The following is a 20,805-nucleotide window of genomic DNA, read 5'->3' on the forward strand; positions in this document are numbered from 1 at the left end:
TTATGAACTAACATGCCTTTCTCTGGGTTCTCACACCAGTTCTACGTCAGGGAATTTCCTTCTGATTTTGCTATAGCATGGGGTTGGATACACCCGCTTTCTTGCACATGAGCTAGTATGAAGCTAACATTCAGGGATGTATTGCAGGAAGGCCACTGCACATGCTCTGGAGGGGACTGTGCTAATTCTGACTTTATTTTACCAGCTGCTGGCCTGCCAGGCCCTCCAGGAACTCCAGGGTCACCCGGACCACAAGGGCCACCTGGACCCAATGGAAGATGCAATCCAGCAGATTGCTATTACCACGTGTCACAGACCCGGCCACGCACCAGTGGGAAATAAAACTCTCTTCCATAGACACTTGGGTTCACAATCACTTTTCACTCTTCTTGATAAGTTAATTTAATCTTTGAAATACTTGGTGCATTTTTTGTCCCCGTGACACTGCATGATCTATAGATAATTTATAAGGCACGGAATTGAGCCTTTGTCTCTTCTATCTGCAGTGTCATAATTACGATAACATTTATTTTCCAGAGTGCATTCCATGTGTTATGTTTCTCATATTTATTTTGCTTAGAATGCTTTTGCCCAAATAATTTTTATGAGCTTCTTTCTTCCATCAAAAACAAAATGTTTTATTGTAAGTTAGACAGAATGTGTGCCTCACTGTATAGGCTGGTTTCATGTTCCTTACTGGTAGAGAAAATGCTGTTACAAATTTTTAAGGAATACCCTTTGGTGGTGACTGTAGAATCTTAGCTGGAGTGCTGGGAACTCTATTTAACTCAATGTTACTGACCTGAGGAGGCTCCAGCACCCACTCTGAACCAGGTTTGGGTCATGAATGCCACCTTCTGTTTCTGTAGCTTTCTAGAGGTTACAGAAGGAAGCAAAGATATTTTTATGGTCAGATATTTTTATGGTCTCTCCACTCCCATCCAATTCAGATTAATACTGACAGGGGGTACACAAGATGTGGCCCCAAGAAAGCTGAATGCTATTCCACCTGAGAACTTGAGCTTTGGTTTAGTCAGGTTGCATAAGTCCAGGTGTAAAACTGCTAAGAACTCATGGTGTTGTCCTTAACTAACATCTGGCACATTTTCTGATGGAGATATGAACTTAGCAAGTATGTTATCATTGCCTGCAATTAAGCTATTCTGCCATTATGTCTGCTTATAAAAAAAGATATCTGGCTTTAGCAAGAGCACAGGTGTTAGCAGTGAGACAGTAAAAGGAGGAACCTTCAGAAGTCCCTGATCTTACCAATGGCAGAATTTTCCTTTTTCTCCTGCTGTAAGCGCATGCTGAAATAATCTTGAGAAGAACTTGAAAACAGTAGAATAGAAAATTTGAAGGTCCTGGTAATTAGCTGCAAAAGTAACATGAGTTCAGGAGAGATTCAGAAAAATTAGGAATCTGTCCTTGGAAAGGTGTCACGCGTAGAGCTTGATTGCATTCAGCTTGCAAACATTGAAAGGATAAATCCTACAGGACCAGACACTGTTGAGAAGGAACACAAGAGAAGAAAATGTGAGTCCTACAGAGCTCAGGGGACTGAACAAAAGAAAAGTTGGAGAAAACCAATTGTACAGAGGCAAATTCTGAAAAGGAGGGAGAAGAGATGGATTAAATTTCACTCTTGATGTGTGGGGTTGTCTGTTTCCTAATTTAGTCCTAAGGAACCGGTTACAGTGTAATAGAAATGGAAAGTGCTATTAAGAGACTCTGGGCAGCTGTAGTCCGAGCTCATGGCACATGAGCAGCACTGCAGCCTCTTGTGCTGTTGCTAAGGAGATGGCAGTGCTGTCCCACTGTAGGCCACTGAGTGGTTCTGATAACCTCCATACTGCAGAAGTGCTGAGGGAGCCAACTTCTGCTATCAGCCATTAGGGAGGCATTCCCAGACTGGAAGTGCTGGATTCTGGAGAAGCTCTTCTGAGAAATTAACATCTGGTTTCTTTTTGCTTAAAAAAGGGTAAGAAATTAATAGATACTTAAAAAAATTGTACTGGCATTTGTTGTGAATAGAGTTCCTAGCACTTGTATCTAGTCCAACAGGAGAAAGATGTGTTACGTTAGGTAGCCAGAGAACATGGCAAGCCTTCAGGCACACTTTCTGAGGAGAACTAAGCCTAATAGCAGCCTCTGGGTATTACTTAGTTTATTAATCAGTCAGATATTTTGAGGGAAGAAGATGCGTAACACAAGGGAGATGTTTAAATGAATGGGATTGGAACACTGGCACATGGTCACCTGGGACAGGAGAGGTTGGCTAGAAGGAGGGTGCCAGAAAACCTGTGGCATGTCATGAAACCATTCTCTGAAGGGAAGCCGTGAACAACTGCAGCACGCCAGCAACCTGGGGCACGTCTGAGGGGCTCAACACGTGTGTTGGTGAGCATGGAGGCAGATGTCTCAAAGCCTTATGAACATCCTTCAGCTCTCAGCCTCCTCTTTTGCTCATCCCTCGGTGGGGGCTGGCCCAGGCCTGCTCTGCAGTTGGTGGGTGCCCATCCCTTGTGGAGGCACACAAGAAACAGCTCATCCCTCCGCTGTGCAGCTCAGCATCCACTGCTCCTCTTTCACACCTCCTGTGCCTGGAGAGCGTGATTTGGTTCCTTCAGTGTTACAGCTGCTCCAGGGCTGGTCTCCTGTTCTCAGGCCACTGTGGTCAAGCAGTTTGAGAGGCTTCTTGTGTGCACCAACAGCTTCTGGGTCCTGAAACGGGCCCTGCACACTGCTTTCTGTCCACTCGAAAGAACTGCTGGTCAGGTGTCCTGCATGAATGCTTCTTTTTAATTCTCTAGTAATTCCAATTTATGTCAAATCCAAATATTTTTTTACTTTATGCATTAATTATAACCTTCATTTTCTGTGACAATATCAAAAAGGGTGCTGTCTTTTAGGGAACATCACAGGACTGAAAGGTCTCTGCGCAGCCCTCTTCCTGGAATGCTGTACATAGGCTGCCACGTGCTGTTGGGTTATGTGTATATTTTGGGGCTTTTGGCTAGCTGAAACCGAGCACTTGTTACTTGTCTGATGCTACTTCTGTTTGTTAATTTACTTGAACTGATCAGAAAGTAGATCACTTTTTGTATTTGAAGAAGTTTATTTTTTCATCTTTGTTTCCTACAGATGCCTTGGTTTTTTCTTGGGGTTCAAAGCTACAGGTCTTTTAAAATGTATTTAAACTTTGAATTTGCTTAGATACTTATTCTTGATGGTTTTTTGTTTTTTTGTTTTTTTTATTTTTCTAAAAGCCTAAATCAATTTTCTTATGTGAGAAAACGGGTATTTTGTGATATGAGCTATCTCAGTACCTTTTTTTAAGATACCATGTTCCTCACCTGGAGTGAATAGAGTTCTTCCTGGCATGACTTCCCATCACACTGTGTGCTCCAACACGGCATGTTTAGAATTGAAAGCAGGCTGTATCTGGAAACGTGTGTCTGGGTGGTTTGTGGGTTTGGTCCCTGAAATTTGTTTGCAGTTTCAGACTGATGCTGTCTTAGGTTTTGAGCCAAGGAGCCAGGGAGGGCAACTAGGTGTCCATCTGTTTTGTGATTCGCTTTTTTATGGCTTGAAGGGGTCTTAAAGACAGTCCAGTTCCAACCCTCCTTCTATGGGCACCTCCCTCTATACCTCCCACCTTGGCCTTGAATGCCCCTTGGGATGTGGCATCCATGGCATCAATTTTGTATCTGTTCTGAGCAGTCTGTGCTGCAGTAAACTTTTCAAGAGACTAAACAAGGATGATTACTTTTTCAGTAGCACAAGGTATTTAAATAGTTCAAATCTTTCTTAAAAACAAAGCCACGGACAAAACTGCCCAGGTTGCCTGAAAAAAATCAATAACAAATGTAGGCAGGGTGAACCGTTCTGAGGCTGCAGCTCAGTGCTGTTGTCCACCAGGGGGGTTTAGGACACCATCCCAGCACAGATGAGGAGGCAAAGGCTGAGTCCAGCAGCACAAGAAATGACGCGGTGCTGGGTAGGTGCACAGCACAAGAGTTTGTGTTCCTGGTTTTCTTCTCGAGCCTGGTATTTTTTCCTAAAATCCATTTATTTTTACATGGTGATTTACGCAAAAGTACTGCTTTTCTTGAGTAATTATTTTCAGATAGTGTTGCTTAGGTTATATATGTTTTGTTTATGTAAATGTAACAGAAGAACAAGCCGTAGCAGAACCTGCTGCCCCCAGGCCTCCTTTCTGCCAGTATCTGTAGGGGAGCAGCAAGTCTGCAAGGTTAATAAAAATCAAAGCAGTGCAGTCACACAGTTGTACAATCACACAGTTGTGCAGCGGGGTAGCAGTGCAGCCTGCTTTTAAGAACCAATACTTTTGTCTTAAACTGGATTTGGTTTCAATGCTAAAAGAGCACTGTGATAAGGAAACAGGATTGAGCACATTGTCAGTCCTCCCTTTGTTCTATGATTGTGTATTATGACAGATGTTAGATATGCACAGCTTTGTTAAATATGCGTATTTTTAAAATTAATGGATAATCACACAAAATATTTTGGCACTTATTTTTCACAATGGTGAAATGCTATGTTTTACTGTTGGCCTAAGCTTTTTTTTCTTGTTCTGTAATGTTTACGTAGGAGTCTTGTGAAAACCCCAGGGGCTATGTTGGCATTTTATACACTTGTTTCTCCAAAAACGCTGGCATAAAGCCAGCCACTGACCTTCTGTTTTACCAGGTTGGTAGAAGTGCTGCTCCAGCTTAGCATGTGAAAACCTAACAAGTATCTCAGGAAACAAAGCAATCCTAGCTTTTCTTGATGTTTTTTTTTTGTTTGTTTGTTTGTTTTTTTTAATTATTGTTTTAGATAGATTCAAAATATATGGAGTCATGCAGAGTTTCCTTGAAGTCTGTCATGATCACTACAACCAGATTGTGCTGAGTGGTTTATAAATCCATCTCCATACACAGAGGTTGGTGTAGACCATGGAAAACAAGTTTAATTATGGCCTTGCCTTGGTTGTTGCTGAAGTTGACAAAGCCCAACTCAAGCTTCACCATACTTAAAGAAAATGTGGTTTTCAAATAATAATTGCTAACAAACATTACAGATTCTAGACCAAAATGAGTTGTAGTTAAAAAGAATGTAGTCTACATGTGGGTTTTTTTTAGCAGTTTATCTCTAATTCTGCTGGTTTAAAATACATTTAATTATTTACTGAAGTGTCAATGTGTACATATTCTGTCTTCAGTTGATATGTTTGAAGATTTTTGATGGCATACCTTAGTTTTCTTTCATTTCTGAATGATATGCATCTGTCACTGAGTTAATCACAGTACATGCACACTGTTGCTTCTTCATTGTACTTTTTGGTTTGCAACATTTAAGGTTCAATTCAATGAGTGTGTATTAAGTGGATAGAAAATACGCTTTTTACATTAGCTGTGTGGCCACTGATATCTGCAAAATAGGATTCCAGGTGGAAATGGGAAGGCTGACTGTACTTCCTGTACATCCAAACAAATTGGGGCTCTACATGTGTGGTGGCCTTTCCTTTCTTATCACAAGAGGGCCCACGCAACCGCAAGAGAAAACAAGGGCAGGAAGTCATTGCAGTGAGCCCAATGGTCATTCGGCACCTGGGCAGCAAGCCCAGGACTGCTGAACCCAGCAGGAGTTGCTTTTGGCTACACTGAGCTCCAGTATAAAAGTTCATTTTGGTCCTTTGTAGACTCGGATTGCTATTGGCGTACTCGTGAAAGCCAGATCTGGGGTAACCTCCACAGCCTTGCTGTCTTCCCTCTGTTGCTCCGAACTGCGTTCTGCAGAGAGACTTCAGCCTTCATAAGGCATTCAGGAAAAGGTTTTGGTACCAGTTCATTCCAGGCTGCCCAAGCGCAGTCATGGCTGTGACAGAAAACTTAAAATGCATACACACATATAAACTATAAATACGTATATATATATGTGTGTGTGTGTGTGTGAAATATATATATGTAATTTTTATATATGTGATATATAAAAATATATGTATATATATATATATGTTTTTGGGGTTTTTATATATGCTATACATAAGAACATAGCGTAGCATGCAGCAGCAGTGTCCCTAATAGTTGTTGGTAGCCTCGTAGGGAAAACACTGCAATCAACATTTCAGGTGTTGGATTGGATTGTGAGGAATTGGTGATGGTTTTGCAGACAGTTGCTAAACATTTTCCCCTTGATTCCTGCCCACATTTGGGTCAAATAACTGGGGAGCTAAGACATGTATTTGTCACAGTGCAATGACACTTTGAGAAGTACAAGTGGCAGCAGAGATCCTGAGGGGTGAAAGGGGCTTTCAGAGTCTTCCCTTCTAAAACAGCATTGTGTCTTCAGATGTTGAACAGGAAGACAGGAGAACAGTATTTCTGTGGAAGCTCAGCAAGACAGAATCCAGGAGCATCTGCTCAGAACTGCCAGCACTGCCATTGGCTTGGGGTACTTCTCAATCTCTTTGCTTTGTGCCATTAAAGTATTTATATTTAAATTAGCACTATTTTTTTTTTCTGTATCACCATCGTTGATGTGCCTTCAACTTCATGATTCTACAATTAAATCTTCAATTGAACATCCTGGTACTAAAATCCACTTTCTAATATTTTTTGATAGGCAATCTGTAATTTTTTGAATGAAACCTGACACAATCCCTAGCTATCCACTTACATAACATCTGCATTGAATTGACCCTCAGTGTTAAATCTCTTGGATTGTAATAGTTCTGATTTTTTTTTTTGTTTTTTTTTACATATGAATGTTTTTTCTCCATTGTGGAGTTCCATGCATTTTCAGGCTGTTTTTTAAAGCACTTCACATTTCTATTTAAATGTTGGAGGGTTTGCTTCTTTTGATTCATTATGTTTATGCATTACATATGGAAAATAATATTTTCATTCTTTCTGTTATCAGTTTTTTGTTGTTGTTGTTGTTGTTTTCTTTTTAACAGTTTTACACACTTTATAATCAAAATAAAAGTTTGCTGGTGAAACTACAATTTGTTGGTAACAGTGGTGTTTTATTTGTCATGTTACCTGCTCTTGGAGACTGTGACCTAAATTAGTAATAACCAACCTCATTCTTTATGGTAAGGATGACAGAGCCCTGGAACAGGTTGCCCAGAGAGGTTGTGGAGTCTCCTTCAATGGAGATGTTTAAGACCTGTCAAGGCACCTACCTCTGTGACCCCCTGTAGGGTACCAGCACAGTGGGGGTTGGACTCAGTGATCTCTTGAGGTCTTTTTTTATTCTGTGATTTGGAAACCTCATGGAACATTGTTCTTAATGAACAAGTTACTCAGTGGGTGTGCAATTGAGTGGATTTGTTTCTTAAGACTGAAATTCTTTGCAATCATCTGTTCTGATGAATCCTGTAGCATTGAAGTAGAAGATGTTGGTTATGTGAAAGTTTGGCCAAAAAGTCTCTGATAGATGTGCAAATGTACTTTCTTTTATTTAGTCATGCAATCAGACACTTTTTTTTCCCTCATAATCCTATTTAGGCACTTTCTGTCAACAGGTGAGTTGCAGGGAACCAATTCAAAGCAGCAAGAGCATCAGGTTTCTTTGGGGGAAGGTTTATGCATTCCTTTTTCAATAATTCCCTTTAGCATACATCATATTTTTTCTAGCTGAATGTTCTACTGTGTGGTACAGGCAGAGCTCAGCTGCTTTTGTTACTTCCTATTTTCATATGGCCTACAAGTCAACAATTTTGAATAGAAGTAGACAATGAAGGGCTAGGAAAAAAAACGCCCAAAGTGAGAGTGCTAAAATTTGTATTTTAAAATTTGGGTGACTAATAGCAAAATGAAAGAAAATGCCACAGGATTGTTTCACTGTCATCTTTAAGAAATAACAGGCTTCAGAGAAGGTAAGTCAAAAACACACTTTAATTTATACAGAGAGAAACAAAATATCCACATTGCATATTTACCTCTAAAATTCAGTTTCTCTAAAAAAGGCAACTCAGGTGGTCTTCTAGCTGTTGTGTTTATTGGTATTGAAGTAAACATACAGACAAAAGCAAAAAGGGAATTAAGACATTATTTAATTGGGTTTTTGTACAACCACAGAAGTGACTTCAAAATATGTAACCTTGGCTACCAAACTAGTACATTTCTGGGACTTAACATTTCCCTGCCAGGGGCTTCCTGCCTTTTTTCTTTTTAATTTTACATAGAAGGAGTCAAGCTGGAATAGACTTCATCTGAAATTCAGAATGCAACACAAACTGAGCTGGAACATGAGGAGGTTATTTCATCTGGCTTATTCACAAGAACCCAGTGATCGTACATTTACAGATTTACAGCATAAAAGCTGGCAGCAGCAGCAGCTTTCTGTGAGAACAGTCTCCCATTGCATTTCTACAATGGTACCAAAGAGCTGAGGGAGGCTTATAGCATATCCTGTACAGCACATACATGCAACGAAGTGATGTAATCTGCTCAAGGGAGCTCTAGATTTTATTTTACAAGCACAAAAAAAAGTTACAACTAAAGTAAACAAACTATTCCTTTTTATTTATTTATGTATTTTATGGCTGAAGACGTGTTCTTTCACTTTATATCACACAAAGAAATTAAGTATGGGTAAAGAAGTGTTCAGGGCAACCCTTTGTTTAAAAACAATGTTAAATTAACAAATGCCTTTATAGAGAAAGAGCCAAGAGACCTGTGTGTTTTTGTAAGCACCGTTGTTCCAACTTGTGTTGCTATGAACGCCTTTACAAACAATGTACAACCACTGTGTTCAAAATGCCTTACTGAAATCGTGGGTGCAAGCCTGTGTTTCTCCTCCATTCCTTTTTTATTATTATTATTTTCAGCTGTCTGTGCAGGATGTAAATTGATGCTAATGCTCTGTGGCTTTCACGTTGCCCATTCATGGCCCTTTCATGTTCTTACCAGCAGCTCTCTGTCCAGCCTGCATTCGGCAAGACGACGGCTCGCAGTACCCAGGAGGGCCGGGAGGGCCAGGAGGGCCGGGAATCCCAGGCTGACCGGCCACCCCAGGGGGACCTCGTACACCATCACGGCCTTCCCTGCCATAGCTGGCTTTGCCTGGTTCACCTGGAAAAGCGGATGCGGGTCTAAATTTGGGAGCATGTGATGTGGTCGGTATAGACCTGGCTTTACCACTTTTTTAGCTTTACTAAGAACTAAAAAGCTGTGTGAAGATGGGGTTCCCTTTTTAATGCTCTCAGCATCTTCCCAGCAGAGCTGACCACTCAGAGGGACAGTTATTCTCTAACAGAGAACCAGACTGTGTTTACACATCTATAGTAATGAAACGGTCCTCTCCAGTTGCACTGGTACAGATCTGCCACTGTAAGAATCAAGACCAGATAGCTGACTGGAGGACTGCACACAGCTGTTGGTGATGTTCATGGATGCTACTCACTATTTCAGAGTAGTATTACCACTCCAGAAAGATACATATCAAAAACTTATTTTTATTTTCCATTCAGACACGTTGAAGAATAGATGTGCAGAGTGGAATGGCTGAGCACTAATGTATGCTGTTTTCTTTCTACAACTTCAATGAAGGGATTAAATAACGCAGTGATTTTAGTAAGCCCCTTCCAATCATAAATTTCCAGAGGGAGAACACTGAGTGTCACAGACATTCTGAGTATCAGTATATACTCAAGTGAAATTATTTTCCTTTTTTTACAAAGAGAACAAGTTTTGATAGCTTCTGTCTATGTATATACAGAAACATGCCATACGAACACGTTTATGGAAACGCTTATTTTCACTGTTGGCCACTAGAGGGCAGTAGGTCTCCATCCTGGACCTCTTACTGCTTACTGCTGCAATTAATTACAACAGAAATAAATAATTGCGTTTTGAATGTCTTAAGTTACGAATGGAGATTTTGAAGAATGCTGCACCTGCTAGTAAGACTGTCTGATGTTTGAATCTTTTCTTTCCATTGCTCTTTTTTCCCTCTTTTTTTAATCATTTCCTCTATTTTAACGCTCTCTATGTGTTTTTTTTCTAATCTTTCTATGCCAACATAAATGGAGTGGAGCAGTAGCACTTTAGGAAAGAGCTGATTTTATCATTACCTACAAAGTAAAAATAGTGAAGTATTGTTATTTGGAAGTTTACTGCTTAATGGACACCTTTTAGATTTTCAAGGCAGCTTGAGGTACCAGTTCTGAATAAATTTTTACTACACATATCTTCGTTTTCTTCTTTATCCCCACCCTCTTATACTTACCTGGAAGACCTCTCGGTCCTGGGAGACCTTTTACTCCTCTGCCTGGAAAACCTCTTTCTCCCCTTTCTCCTGCTTCACCTAAAGTAAATTTATGAAACATTAGTTAGAGACTGTTTAGTGTATTATCTTTAGTAAGCTCTTCCTCCAAAGCAAACAGCTAATAAGCAGAGAATTCAGCTGGCTGTATATATTCTTACTACCTTTGAACAATGTCCTGACACCCATGAAAGATTTGGGATTTGAGTTGCCTTCTTTCCCTCTTTCTGTCTGAGTTATACTCAGACAGTGGAGGGGGGGGGGGGAAACTGGAGACAGGACAGTAAGCACTGCATGAAATGTTCCATAACCTATATAGCAGAAATAAACCAAGCTCACAGAACGACAGGGGCTATTTTGAATTATGGCCTGAGGTTACTGTCAGAGGGCTTTTGAAAGACCAAGTGAACTCAGCTAACAGCTAAAAATTCTCCAATGCTGCTCCTTGAGACAGCTGCTGCAGAGAAGTTGATTTGCTCAGAATACAGTATTCTACTGACACCCACATAAGATACTGGGTACAGTAAAAATAAATTACTTTGTTCTCAAACACTGCTATCACAGAGACTTTTCTTTAGTGGACGCCCATTTTTTCTTCAAACTATTATGTAGCTCCAAACAGAAAGCATCTTAGTAAGAGGAAGCTTTGATTTTTGTTATTGTTTCAGTTGTAAAGTCTAATTCTGATCGTTGTTTACACTCCTCAACCATCCACGTGTTGTGCATGCCCTAAACTCTTCATCTGATTCTTATTCTTTGATCCAAGACATTGTTGTTGTTGATATTACTGAAGTCACTGTGTTTTTGTATCTTTTGCTGCTCTATCATCTCATGGCCACACATTCTTGTGTTTCTATTTCCTCTATCATGATCTAAACCATTCTCAACTTCCTCCTTCTTCCATTTTTAACGCGCCCTATGTACCCGCTCTTTAACTCCCATCTCAGGCAGCTCCCCACATGGATGAGGAATGTCAGTTCATCTCCAAGAGATCTGTGGAACTGTACTGACTACAAGGAATCCAAGGAGAGATAATAAAGATCTTTCTCAGGGTTCCTGCCACATGCCACGAAACACACAGCTCTCAAGATCATAAATAATATAATCCCAGACTTTCTGCAGTATCTTTCACAAGGTATCAAACGGGATTCTGTGTAAAACAAGTAGCTTAATTCTCCTAGTCCAATCATTTGGCCGCAGCAGAGCCCCTGATGACAACTTACTCCACCATTGTCTCTCATCTTATCTCGGCCTCGCACTCTGGCAGTGCCATGGAATGGCCTGACTGTAGGAGGAACTAAACAGCCCACACTGTCTGTTTACCAGGTAACCATGAAAGTGGATAATGATTGGTGTCGACGAGGCTGGAAAAAGCACCCAATACTTCTTCCAGGTGCTAGTCCTACACTGCTTTGAAGTGAGCATGCCAACAGCCTCACATACACAAAGAGGACTGTCAAATTACCCAACTAGCCTAGCAGTGCAATCTAACTAAGAAAAGTAAAGAATACTTTACATAGTAAAGAATCTAACTATGGCAGTTGGCAAGTGTTTGAAGTGCTAGACAGTTTCTGTTCTGCATCTTAAAGTACTGTCATGCTTGAGAGCACACACCTCTTCTGTGTCTGCAATCTTGTTTCAAGGTTTACTATAAGGTAACTTGGAGTTTGATGACAATTATGATAGGAAACAAAGCCTTTTGCTTGTTTTTTGGTAGTTTTTTCTTAATGTGCTCTGTAAATATTTTTTTAAGTACCACTGCAGTACAGCCTGCTGTCTGCTGAATCAGTTTCAGCATATCAGACCACCTTTGTATTTTCCATATTTTTGTTGCTTTTATGAATATAGATGACACTACATTAAATAAAACAGTAACAGAGCTATGGCAACAATGCAGTTAAGGTTTGCTTTCTTTGTATTCTATTCCCTCTCTCAAAGACTTTTCCAATTTTTCTTTCAAACAAAAGTTGAGACAAAAGTAAGTGTTCTAATCCAACAACAGACTGGCTTAGTGCTGAAATACAATTTTTTAACTAAAACCTTCCTTCAGGAAAACAAATTGAAACCACTGCTGAATAGAAAGAATAATACATGCAGAGTGCACAGAAGGCTTTGCAGAAAATTGTACTGTATAACCCTTTGGATTCATATAAACCCTCTAAGACAGGAACAAAAGAGATTAACTTAAATTGATGTTTTCTGTGAAGCACAAGGTAAGTCAAGTCAATTTTCTTACGGAGTTGTCTTTTACAAAGGACCAATGAATTACATGCTGTGAGGCTGTTAAACATAAGAATGGCTCAAGTATTATGCCCAAATATGAGGCACATTGTTATCAGCCATTTGTAATATAAAAACTGGATAGACTTAGAAAAGTAGGCTAGCAGCAGTGAATGGATTTGACCATTTCTGTCAGCTTTTGGGACTGGAATTCTTGCTAAAGTAAAGTTCACAACTGGACTGAGGGAGGGTGGGGGAGAAGAGAATTACTGCTGAAACTTTTCAGCACATGAAAAACTTCAAAATTCTGTGAGAAGGGCAGTTAATATTAGGAAATTGATTCAGCTGTTCATTTCTAGATCAAGGCAGGCAGGTGCTCTTCCTTTCCCCATATTGTGTAAGTGATTTGATAACAAAATACAGATCTATAAACAAATTTTACTGAGGCCAGGCAAATGTGTCCTTAAGTTACTGGGGCAACTGAGGAGACGGGTACAGAAAAACAAGTTAGGTTCCTAATGCAGTCTTTTGTGCATGTACTTGTACAATGTTCATCTATAACCTGTAATCAAAAAAGGAAAAACAAACAGAAACAACTGAATCATTCCCAAGGTTCAACTTTTTTTTTTTTTTTTTTTTTTTCAAATTAGATGTTGAAATCTCTAGCTCAAAGGATTTACACTCTGTCTCAGACAATCTAATAACATAAACAAGAACTGTTGATTCTATAACTTGGTCAGAAAAACTTCATTTCCACCGTTGTTCAGCTGTCAATAGTAAATAAGGGGTGGTTTACACATAGACTTCCTTTGGCATTGAGAACCTTTGGTTATACACCACGGAAAACTCTGAAGGCCAAGTCTGATGTTAATTCAGGTAGCGTGTGAGAATGTTGAACTTCATTTATATATAACTATCCTCAGATACAAGGAAAGCATTTCTCAATATCCAATAACCAAAAGCCAGTTACAGAGTTTCTTACCTTTAGGACCTTTACGACCAATCTCACCAGGAGGACCCTTAAGGCCAGGCAAGCCACGGGGTCCAAGCTGTCCTGGGAAACCATTTTCCCCAGGAGGCCCTGGAGCACCTGGAGGTCCAGGTCGGCCAGGAAGACCTGGAGCACCAAATTCTGGCCGCCTAAGACTGGCTGCCAGCTGAGAGAGTTGTTCTGCAATGAACAGAAGGACAAAATTAAGCTGCAAGTGGAACCTGAATGAGGAGATAAACAAATATTAGTTTGCTAAAGAAGAATGTATGTTCTTTGCTACGGAAATTGACAGATTATAATACAGAACTTTCCTTATATGAAATGGTATTTATAAAGTATGTTACGTATAAGTTACTATCTCAGACCCACCAGTGGTAAACTGCAGAGGCACTGTGAAACTGGTCAGTCTGAAGCTACATCTTTTAATGTTTGCAGTCCGAAATAATTTATATGTAAGCAGTTTATTTAGAAATGCCCTTATAGTTTTGTAATTTCATTTTCAACAATCTGTAAAAAACTTACTCAATTGCTGTCCCTAAGAAGAGCAAATCTCTCTCTTCATTATTACTTATTAGTAGTTGTTAAGATCCATCTTTGAAAGAAAGAACAGCTAAAAAGCACATGAATAGTCATTTGACATTGCAATGAGCCTGTAAAGTAAGTTCAGGCATTATTTTTCAAAAGAAAGACACACCTCAAATCCGTGCTCAAGAACTCAAATCTGGTAAATAATTGATCATCTTATGATGTTGATTTTAAGGCAGATCAGCAGGAGCCTTCTGTCGTGGGGTTGATACGAGTAGAAGAACAGCAAGCGCCAGTTGCTACTACAGTGGTGCACTGGCAGCAACACTGCACCAACCAGGACTCCCTAATTCCTCCTCATCAGCTAATTCACCAGCTGGAGAACCGAGGAGCAATCAGCAAGGCTTGCTCACCCTTCAATAGTCCCATATGGCCAGTGTGAAAGTTCATTGGAGAGTGGAGGCTAACAGTGGACTGCCATGGCTTGAATCAAGTCACATCATTGTTAAGTGCTACTGTAGCAGACATGCTAGAACTTCAATATTGACTGAAGTCAAAGACAGCCAACTGGTATGCCATAACTGATATCAACAGTGAGCTTTGTTCAGTCTGGTGGCAGAGTGCAGACCACAGTTTGCTTTTACTTGGAGAGGCATACAGTATACCTGGAATCAACTACCCCAGGGGTGGAAACACAGCCCTACCATTTGTTATGGGCTGATTCAGACCGCACTGAAACAGAGAAGCTCCTGAACACCAGCAGTACATTGATGACATCATCATGTGAATCAACACAGCAGAAGTTTTTGACAAAGAGAATTCAAATCATTCATTAGGCATAAAATCAGCTTGCTATTCCTTGGGATGACCTACTCTAGCTATTTCCTTTTCCTCCTCCCCCTTTCACTCTACTTCTACAACAGTATGGAGCTGTCATCTCTTTCCTTGAAGATCTTCTTCCAGACTCCAAATCCATCTTTCCAGTATGCATTAGAAAAAACTTTCTGTGATACAGTCACACACAGTTCCATATGACATTTGCTATAAATTCTGCATGACTTGACGAGAAAAGCTATTTTGCATCCACAATCCAGAAATACTAAGATAATAGGGGATAACAGAATCTGAAACAGAAGTATGGCCAGCAGAAAAATGAGGAAGGCTAGGTATAGCAATCTGTGGATAAGGCTTACTGAGGAGCTGAGTTTCATTTATGGTTGTCTTTAAAGTGACAAGTTTCCTAACGTCCAACCCAAACCTCCCCTGGCACATCTTGAGGCTCTTGTCCTATCAGCAGTTAGCTGGGACAAGAGGCCAACTCCCACCTCACCACAACTTCTCTTCAGATAGTTGTAGAGAGCTAATACAGTCTCCCTTGAGTATTCTCTTCTCCAGACTAAATAATCCCAGCTCCTGCAACTGCTCCTCATAAGGCTTGCGCTCCAGATCCTTCACTAGTTTCTCAGATGGAGTCTACAATCACAGAATCATAGAACAGCTTGGGTTGGAAGGCACCTCAAGGATCAAGTTGCAATGTTCTTGCTACAGTCAGTGCCAACAGCCTCCAGATCTGGCACTAGACCAGGTTGCCCAGAGCCCCATCCAACCTGCTCTTGAACACCTCCAGGAACTGAACATCCATAGCTTCTCTGAGCAGCCTGTTTCAGCACTTCACCACTCTCTCTGTAAAGAGCTTCCCATGACATCCAACCTAAACCTTCACTCTTCGAGCTTAAAACCATTCTCCCTTGTCCTATCACTATCTACCCTTGTAAAAAGTTGATTGCCCTCCTTTTCATAATCCCCTCTTAAATGCTGGAAGGCTGCAATGAGATCTGCTCACAGCCTTCTCTTCCTGAACAAGCCCATTCACATGTACAAACTTTCTACAGCATGCCCTTCTGAGGACAGGCTATTTATTCCAGGTGAAATTGGCAAAATCCTGTTTGCTGCCACAGCAGTTGAGTTTCGTAACATAAATGCTGAAGAAACATCAAATACATTTTAGCATATTTACCTTGCATAACTCTCATGCAGACCTGCTTAATGTGTTGATCAGTTGGTTCTTTTCCCTAGGATTAAAATATAATAATTTAAAAACAGTTGACAGTACAGTATATTTTGAAAGTATGACTTACGCTAAAGACAGTGGCTGTTCAATAAAAGGTGTTCCAGTCCCTGCACTACTTCTGCTGAAGTCAATTCAACTAGGCAGGTGGGTATGTACTATGTGTGTGTAATTTGCCATTGTCTAAGACATGGTACATGTACACCACAGGAGTGTGGTGAGCACAAGAAAAGACAAGTAAACTGAACACTGATGTTTAATGGACTAATTATATACAAACCTAATATTTCTCCTTTGTTTAAACGTGTCTGTTGCAAGGTACAGTGTATTTTGAACCCTACTGTAGTCTTTCAGCTTCTCATGCATATGCATCTCCTGATGTGAGAAACGGAGTGGTGCAAGTGACAGCTAAGAGTTCAAAAAGATATCAATTACATGAAGGCAGTACTTACAGCTGGACCTTGGCTACCAGGCAGACCTGGAGCACCCCGTTCACCCTGCAAGCCTCGTGGTCCAGGTGCACCTCGTGGCCCTTCCATGCCAGGCAGTCCCCGACTTCCCTCTGGCCCACGGGAACCAGGGTCTCCAGGATTACCAACCTGGCAATGAAAGAATTTTAAATGACTGCTATGCTAGTGGTAGATTTATTCCGACACATCCAAATAGTGACCAGGGCTATTCATCAATGCAAAGTAACAGCCACTGGCGTGCGGAATTGCGTAGATTCTTTTTTATATAAGCATCTAGAGTCAGTGATTGTGCAATTTATAAAATTAGAAAGAGTTCCTTTCATTTCAAGAAAAGATGTGGGAAAATAAGATATTCTGTCAAAAAAAGACTGAACCTTCATTGTAGTAACACGTGCAAGACAATGTTTTTACCACAGAACAGTCTCTTGGTTTGTACTTCTGCCCTTATTCATGTCATATATGACTTCTCTGGACATTACATGTTCTATAGAATAGAAACTTTTCATCTCCCTTCTTGCTCCAAATGCCATTCCTCACAGAGTACCACAGTATGATCTTGCATCATCTAGCCCCAGGCTGTTTTGGAATACAAACTTTTGCTTCATTCATGTGTCAGAATTCAAAGCACACAGGTTGGAGGGCCTAGGCTTCATTATGCTGTCATAGGGAAAGGAGCACCCTCACTCCAAGTGCTGTTGGCACAGTGCTGCAACAGATGCACTTCCAGCTTACTGTACTGAGGGAATGGATATAAAGAGCTGTTTTACTCTTGTACAAGCATCCCGTTCCCAGGGAAATGGAGGGCTTGATATGGCTACATTAATATCACCACACAAGTACAGTATAGTAAATAAGGTATAGCATTTGCTCCAGGAAACATTCTAAGTGATTAAATAGAACGCAGAGTGAGACCTAGGCCAATTCTGTTACTTTCTGTAGAAGTTACTGTACTACTTTTAATCAAAAGTAGTGAAAACAAAAACAACCAAAAAAAGTTGTTTGTTTGTTTTAACAAAACCTGTATGTATTTACAGCTCCCCAAGTCTCCCAATCAAAAAGGAAAAAAAAAGGGAAAAAAGAAAAAAAAAAAAAAAAGAAGAAGAAGAAAAAAAGAAAGGAAAATTTAAAAAACAAACAAAAAGCAACAGCAACAACAACAACAACAAACCACAAAGCAACCACCCACTGAAAGTGATCCTCAAAACTTAAGTCCACAAGATGGAGCCATTTCCTTTCCATCTATGCTGCACTTCAGGCCCTGTCACCAGAGGGCCATGAAAATACACTTCCACTGCTGTAATAATGAGAACAAAATTCTTTTTTGAAAGCTACACAACCAGAAAGCCATCACTTCTTTCTTGCCCAGTCTTGCAAGCTGTCGGGTTTACTCATCCCTATGCTCACCAGGATGATGAGCACTCTAGGTTTCATGCAGTGAAGAGAGAAAACTAGATTCCTCCCCTACTCCATCTCTTCCTTGTGTCCTTCCCATAAGATGTTAGCTAGCAGCAAATGCTATCTAGCATGCATTTTCTTAACCCTTAAGGCACACTGGGCACCAAGAACACAAGCACAGCTCATTTTGTAGCATTCAGACTGAATTCCCCATAGGCAGAATTGCTGATTCGCTGATATTATAGCCCAAACTGTCAGCTGCTGCAATAATCCCGCTCTTCAATGACTCCGAAATAAAAGAACCCATTCAGCTCTCAAATTTTCTTTCTTATGTGGCATACAAGCTTCTGCTCACCTTCCACATGAAAGCAGTTAAGGAGTCAGGGCCAGAAGTACTTTCACATAGACAACATAGTCCTACTGCCACTCTTCTACAGTGTAAAGGCCGTTACACTGGGCACCCTGCTGCACCACTCCTCTACTGCACAGAGAACATGTTTATACATGTTTATAATTGTACTCAAAATTCAGAAAGAAGAAATGCTGTGGGAGCGCATTTCATTTAATTGTGAGAGCTCATCAGAACACTGTCCATTTTATCTACCAGATCTGCATTTCTGTAACAGTGAGTTCTTTATACTTACAGATCCCTTTGCACCTGGTAATCCCATATCACCCTAAATAAAAATAACACACATTTTATTAGAAGAGAGTACCCACTGTAACACTCATCACAAATGCAGTAAACTTCACATTATTTTCCCACATAAGTAAAAAAGCTCACATATTTAACATCCAAGGCACTTGTTGATTATGTAAAATTACACTTCAAAATAATTCAAATTAATTACAATTTATTTGGAAATAAAACTTAAATCTTAGATTATAATATCTAAGATTCGTTTCTTATAACAATGTCTGTATGGCACAAAAAGAAAGTATTTTTCTTACAACTGGCTTTGTACTGCTTATTTGTCAGAATTACAGATATTTTACTATGTTGTGTTTGTTAGCCACAAAAAGATATTAACAGAAACCAGGCAGTCGTCTACTCAGTGTGCTACAGGGAAATCAAACCCCTAGAAATTTCCATTCCCAGCAACATAGCTCCTGGCTTCCAGCAACCCCTGTACGTTTGGTCTGAGAATAACAGTCTCACTATAGAAAAGTTTACATCTTTCATTCTGAATTAGAAAAATAAAAAGCGTTTTGGTTCAAAATCTTTGTTCATCAATGAAACATTAATTCCTCCACTTTGATGTTATTGGATCACCCTTGGAGATATTTCAGAAAAATTATATTCTACCAGCTCCTAAATGGCATTGGTGAAATAAGTAGTTTTAGAAAGGCCAGAAAGGTCACCTTGTCTATTAATATGTCTTAAGTCAAATAGAAATGACAGTTATCAGTTTAGAATCACAGACTGACTTGAATTGGAAGGAGCCTTAAAGCTCATCTAGTTCCAACCCCCTGCCATGGGTAGGATTGCCAACCACCAGGTCAGGCTGCCCAGAGCCCCATTCAACCTGGCCTCGAATGCCTTCAGGGATGGGGCACCCACAGCTCTCTGGGCAACAAGTTCCAGTGCTTCTCCACTCACTGACTAAAGAATTTCCTCCTAATATCTAATCTAAATCTCCCCTCTTTTAGTTTAAAGCCATTCTCCTTAGTCCTACCACTATCAAACCATGCAAAAAATTAGTCTCCCTTTTGCTTGTAAGCTCTCTTTAAATACTTAAAGGTTGCAATAAGGTCTTCCAAGATCCTTTTCTTCTTTAGGATGAACGAGCCCAGCTCCCTCAGCCTTTCTTTGTAGGGGAGGTTCTCCAACCCACTGATTATGTTCTTGGCCCTACTCTGGACCAGCTCCAACAGCTCCATGGGGTCCCTGGACCTGGACACATTACTTCAGGTAGAGGCTCACAAGGGGACAATACACTCTGTATTAGTGCATTTCTCTTTCTCCAGGAAAACAAATACCCAAGGGCACGTGCCACAGATACTACCCATGTGAATTCACAACATGCCTCACTTCTTCAGTAGTATTACAGTGCCATTGCCTCTTCTCAGACCAATCTTCCTCTAATAGCCAGTTGCTTCAGCTTGTTACCAAAGATGAAGGGAATTACAGTGCATTTCAGTCAAATCTGTGTTATTAAGGTTAATTATTACCTGTGCTCCTGCTTCACCTGAATTAAACTACCTCTACATCCTCACTGCTTCAAAAACCAAGAATTTATATATATTTATATATGAACATACACACAAACATTTGTATGAATATGCATATATATAATTTTATATATAAGTATTTGGAGTATGCACATAAAGAGATCCCAAGAAAATGTGTATTTCAAAGAGCTTTAAAACAGCTGAAATATATGATCAGACTAATAGAACTGCTGTGCACCACAAGATGCCCATTTAGTACACAACTGAAATTGTATTTCCAACAATCAAACCTTGTGTTTGAAGTGCTCCAACAATATTTTGAAGTTTTGAGAAACAACAAAGAAACATCAGATCCAGTGAAAAAAAATGTCTTACTAAGTCACCCTTTTCTCCTGCATCTCCTTCTGATCCAGGTGCACCCTATACGATAAAATAAAAACATGCTATCAGTCTTAAGATTTAGTCAGTGCTATGTACTGCAGCATTTGGCAGTGTAAATTGAAAGTATTAGGATCTGTAACATGACTTACTTGCTCACCCTTAGGTCCTGGTTCACCCGCTGAACCCTAAAAGATTAAAGATGCAAAAGTATTTTACAATCTGAAACACAGAGACTTAATTCGTTTTTCTTCTATTCTCTACAGTAGAGCTAAAGTAGCTGTTTCAAACTGGTCACAGTCTGTTCA

General features: G+C 40.1%; 2 protein-coding genes across 2 annotated transcripts in view; one reads left to right on the plus strand and one right to left on the minus strand.

The window, feature by feature from the left end:
• The window catches only part of COL19A1 (collagen type XIX alpha 1 chain), a 184,830-nt gene extending 178,876 nt beyond the window's left edge, over nucleotides 1–5,954 (plus strand). The window contains exon 50 of the mRNA XM_042826945.1: nucleotides 206–5,954. Within this exon, the coding sequence (XP_042682879.1) occupies nucleotides 206–342 (137 nt within the window). The 3' untranslated portion in view covers nucleotides 343–5,954. The remainder of the gene's footprint in view (nucleotides 1–205) is intronic.
• Nucleotides 5,955–7,889: 1,935 nt separating this feature from the next.
• Nucleotides 7,890–20,805, minus strand: part of COL9A1 (collagen type IX alpha 1 chain) — a 65,086-nt gene continuing 52,170 nt past the window's right edge. The window contains exons 31-38 of the mRNA XM_042820097.1: nucleotides 20,650–20,685; nucleotides 20,495–20,539; nucleotides 18,592–18,624; nucleotides 16,535–16,681; nucleotides 16,032–16,086; nucleotides 13,481–13,669; nucleotides 10,243–10,320; nucleotides 7,890–9,086 (exon numbers count right to left, since the gene is read on the minus strand). Of these exons, the coding sequence (XP_042676031.1) occupies nucleotides 8,899–9,086; nucleotides 10,243–10,320; nucleotides 13,481–13,669; nucleotides 16,032–16,086; nucleotides 16,535–16,681; nucleotides 18,592–18,624; nucleotides 20,495–20,539; nucleotides 20,650–20,685 (771 nt within the window). The 3' untranslated portion in view covers nucleotides 7,890–8,898. The remainder of the gene's footprint in view (nucleotides 9,087–10,242; nucleotides 10,321–13,480; nucleotides 13,670–16,031; nucleotides 16,087–16,534; nucleotides 16,682–18,591; nucleotides 18,625–20,494; nucleotides 20,540–20,649; nucleotides 20,686–20,805) is intronic.

This window comes from Centrocercus urophasianus, unplaced genomic scaffold (assembly GCF_019232065.1).
Source record: "Centrocercus urophasianus isolate 14NV4802_14NV808 unplaced genomic scaffold, USGS_Curo_1.0 seq_10, whole genome shotgun sequence".
Taxonomy (NCBI): domain Eukaryota; kingdom Metazoa; phylum Chordata; class Aves; order Galliformes; family Phasianidae; genus Centrocercus; species Centrocercus urophasianus.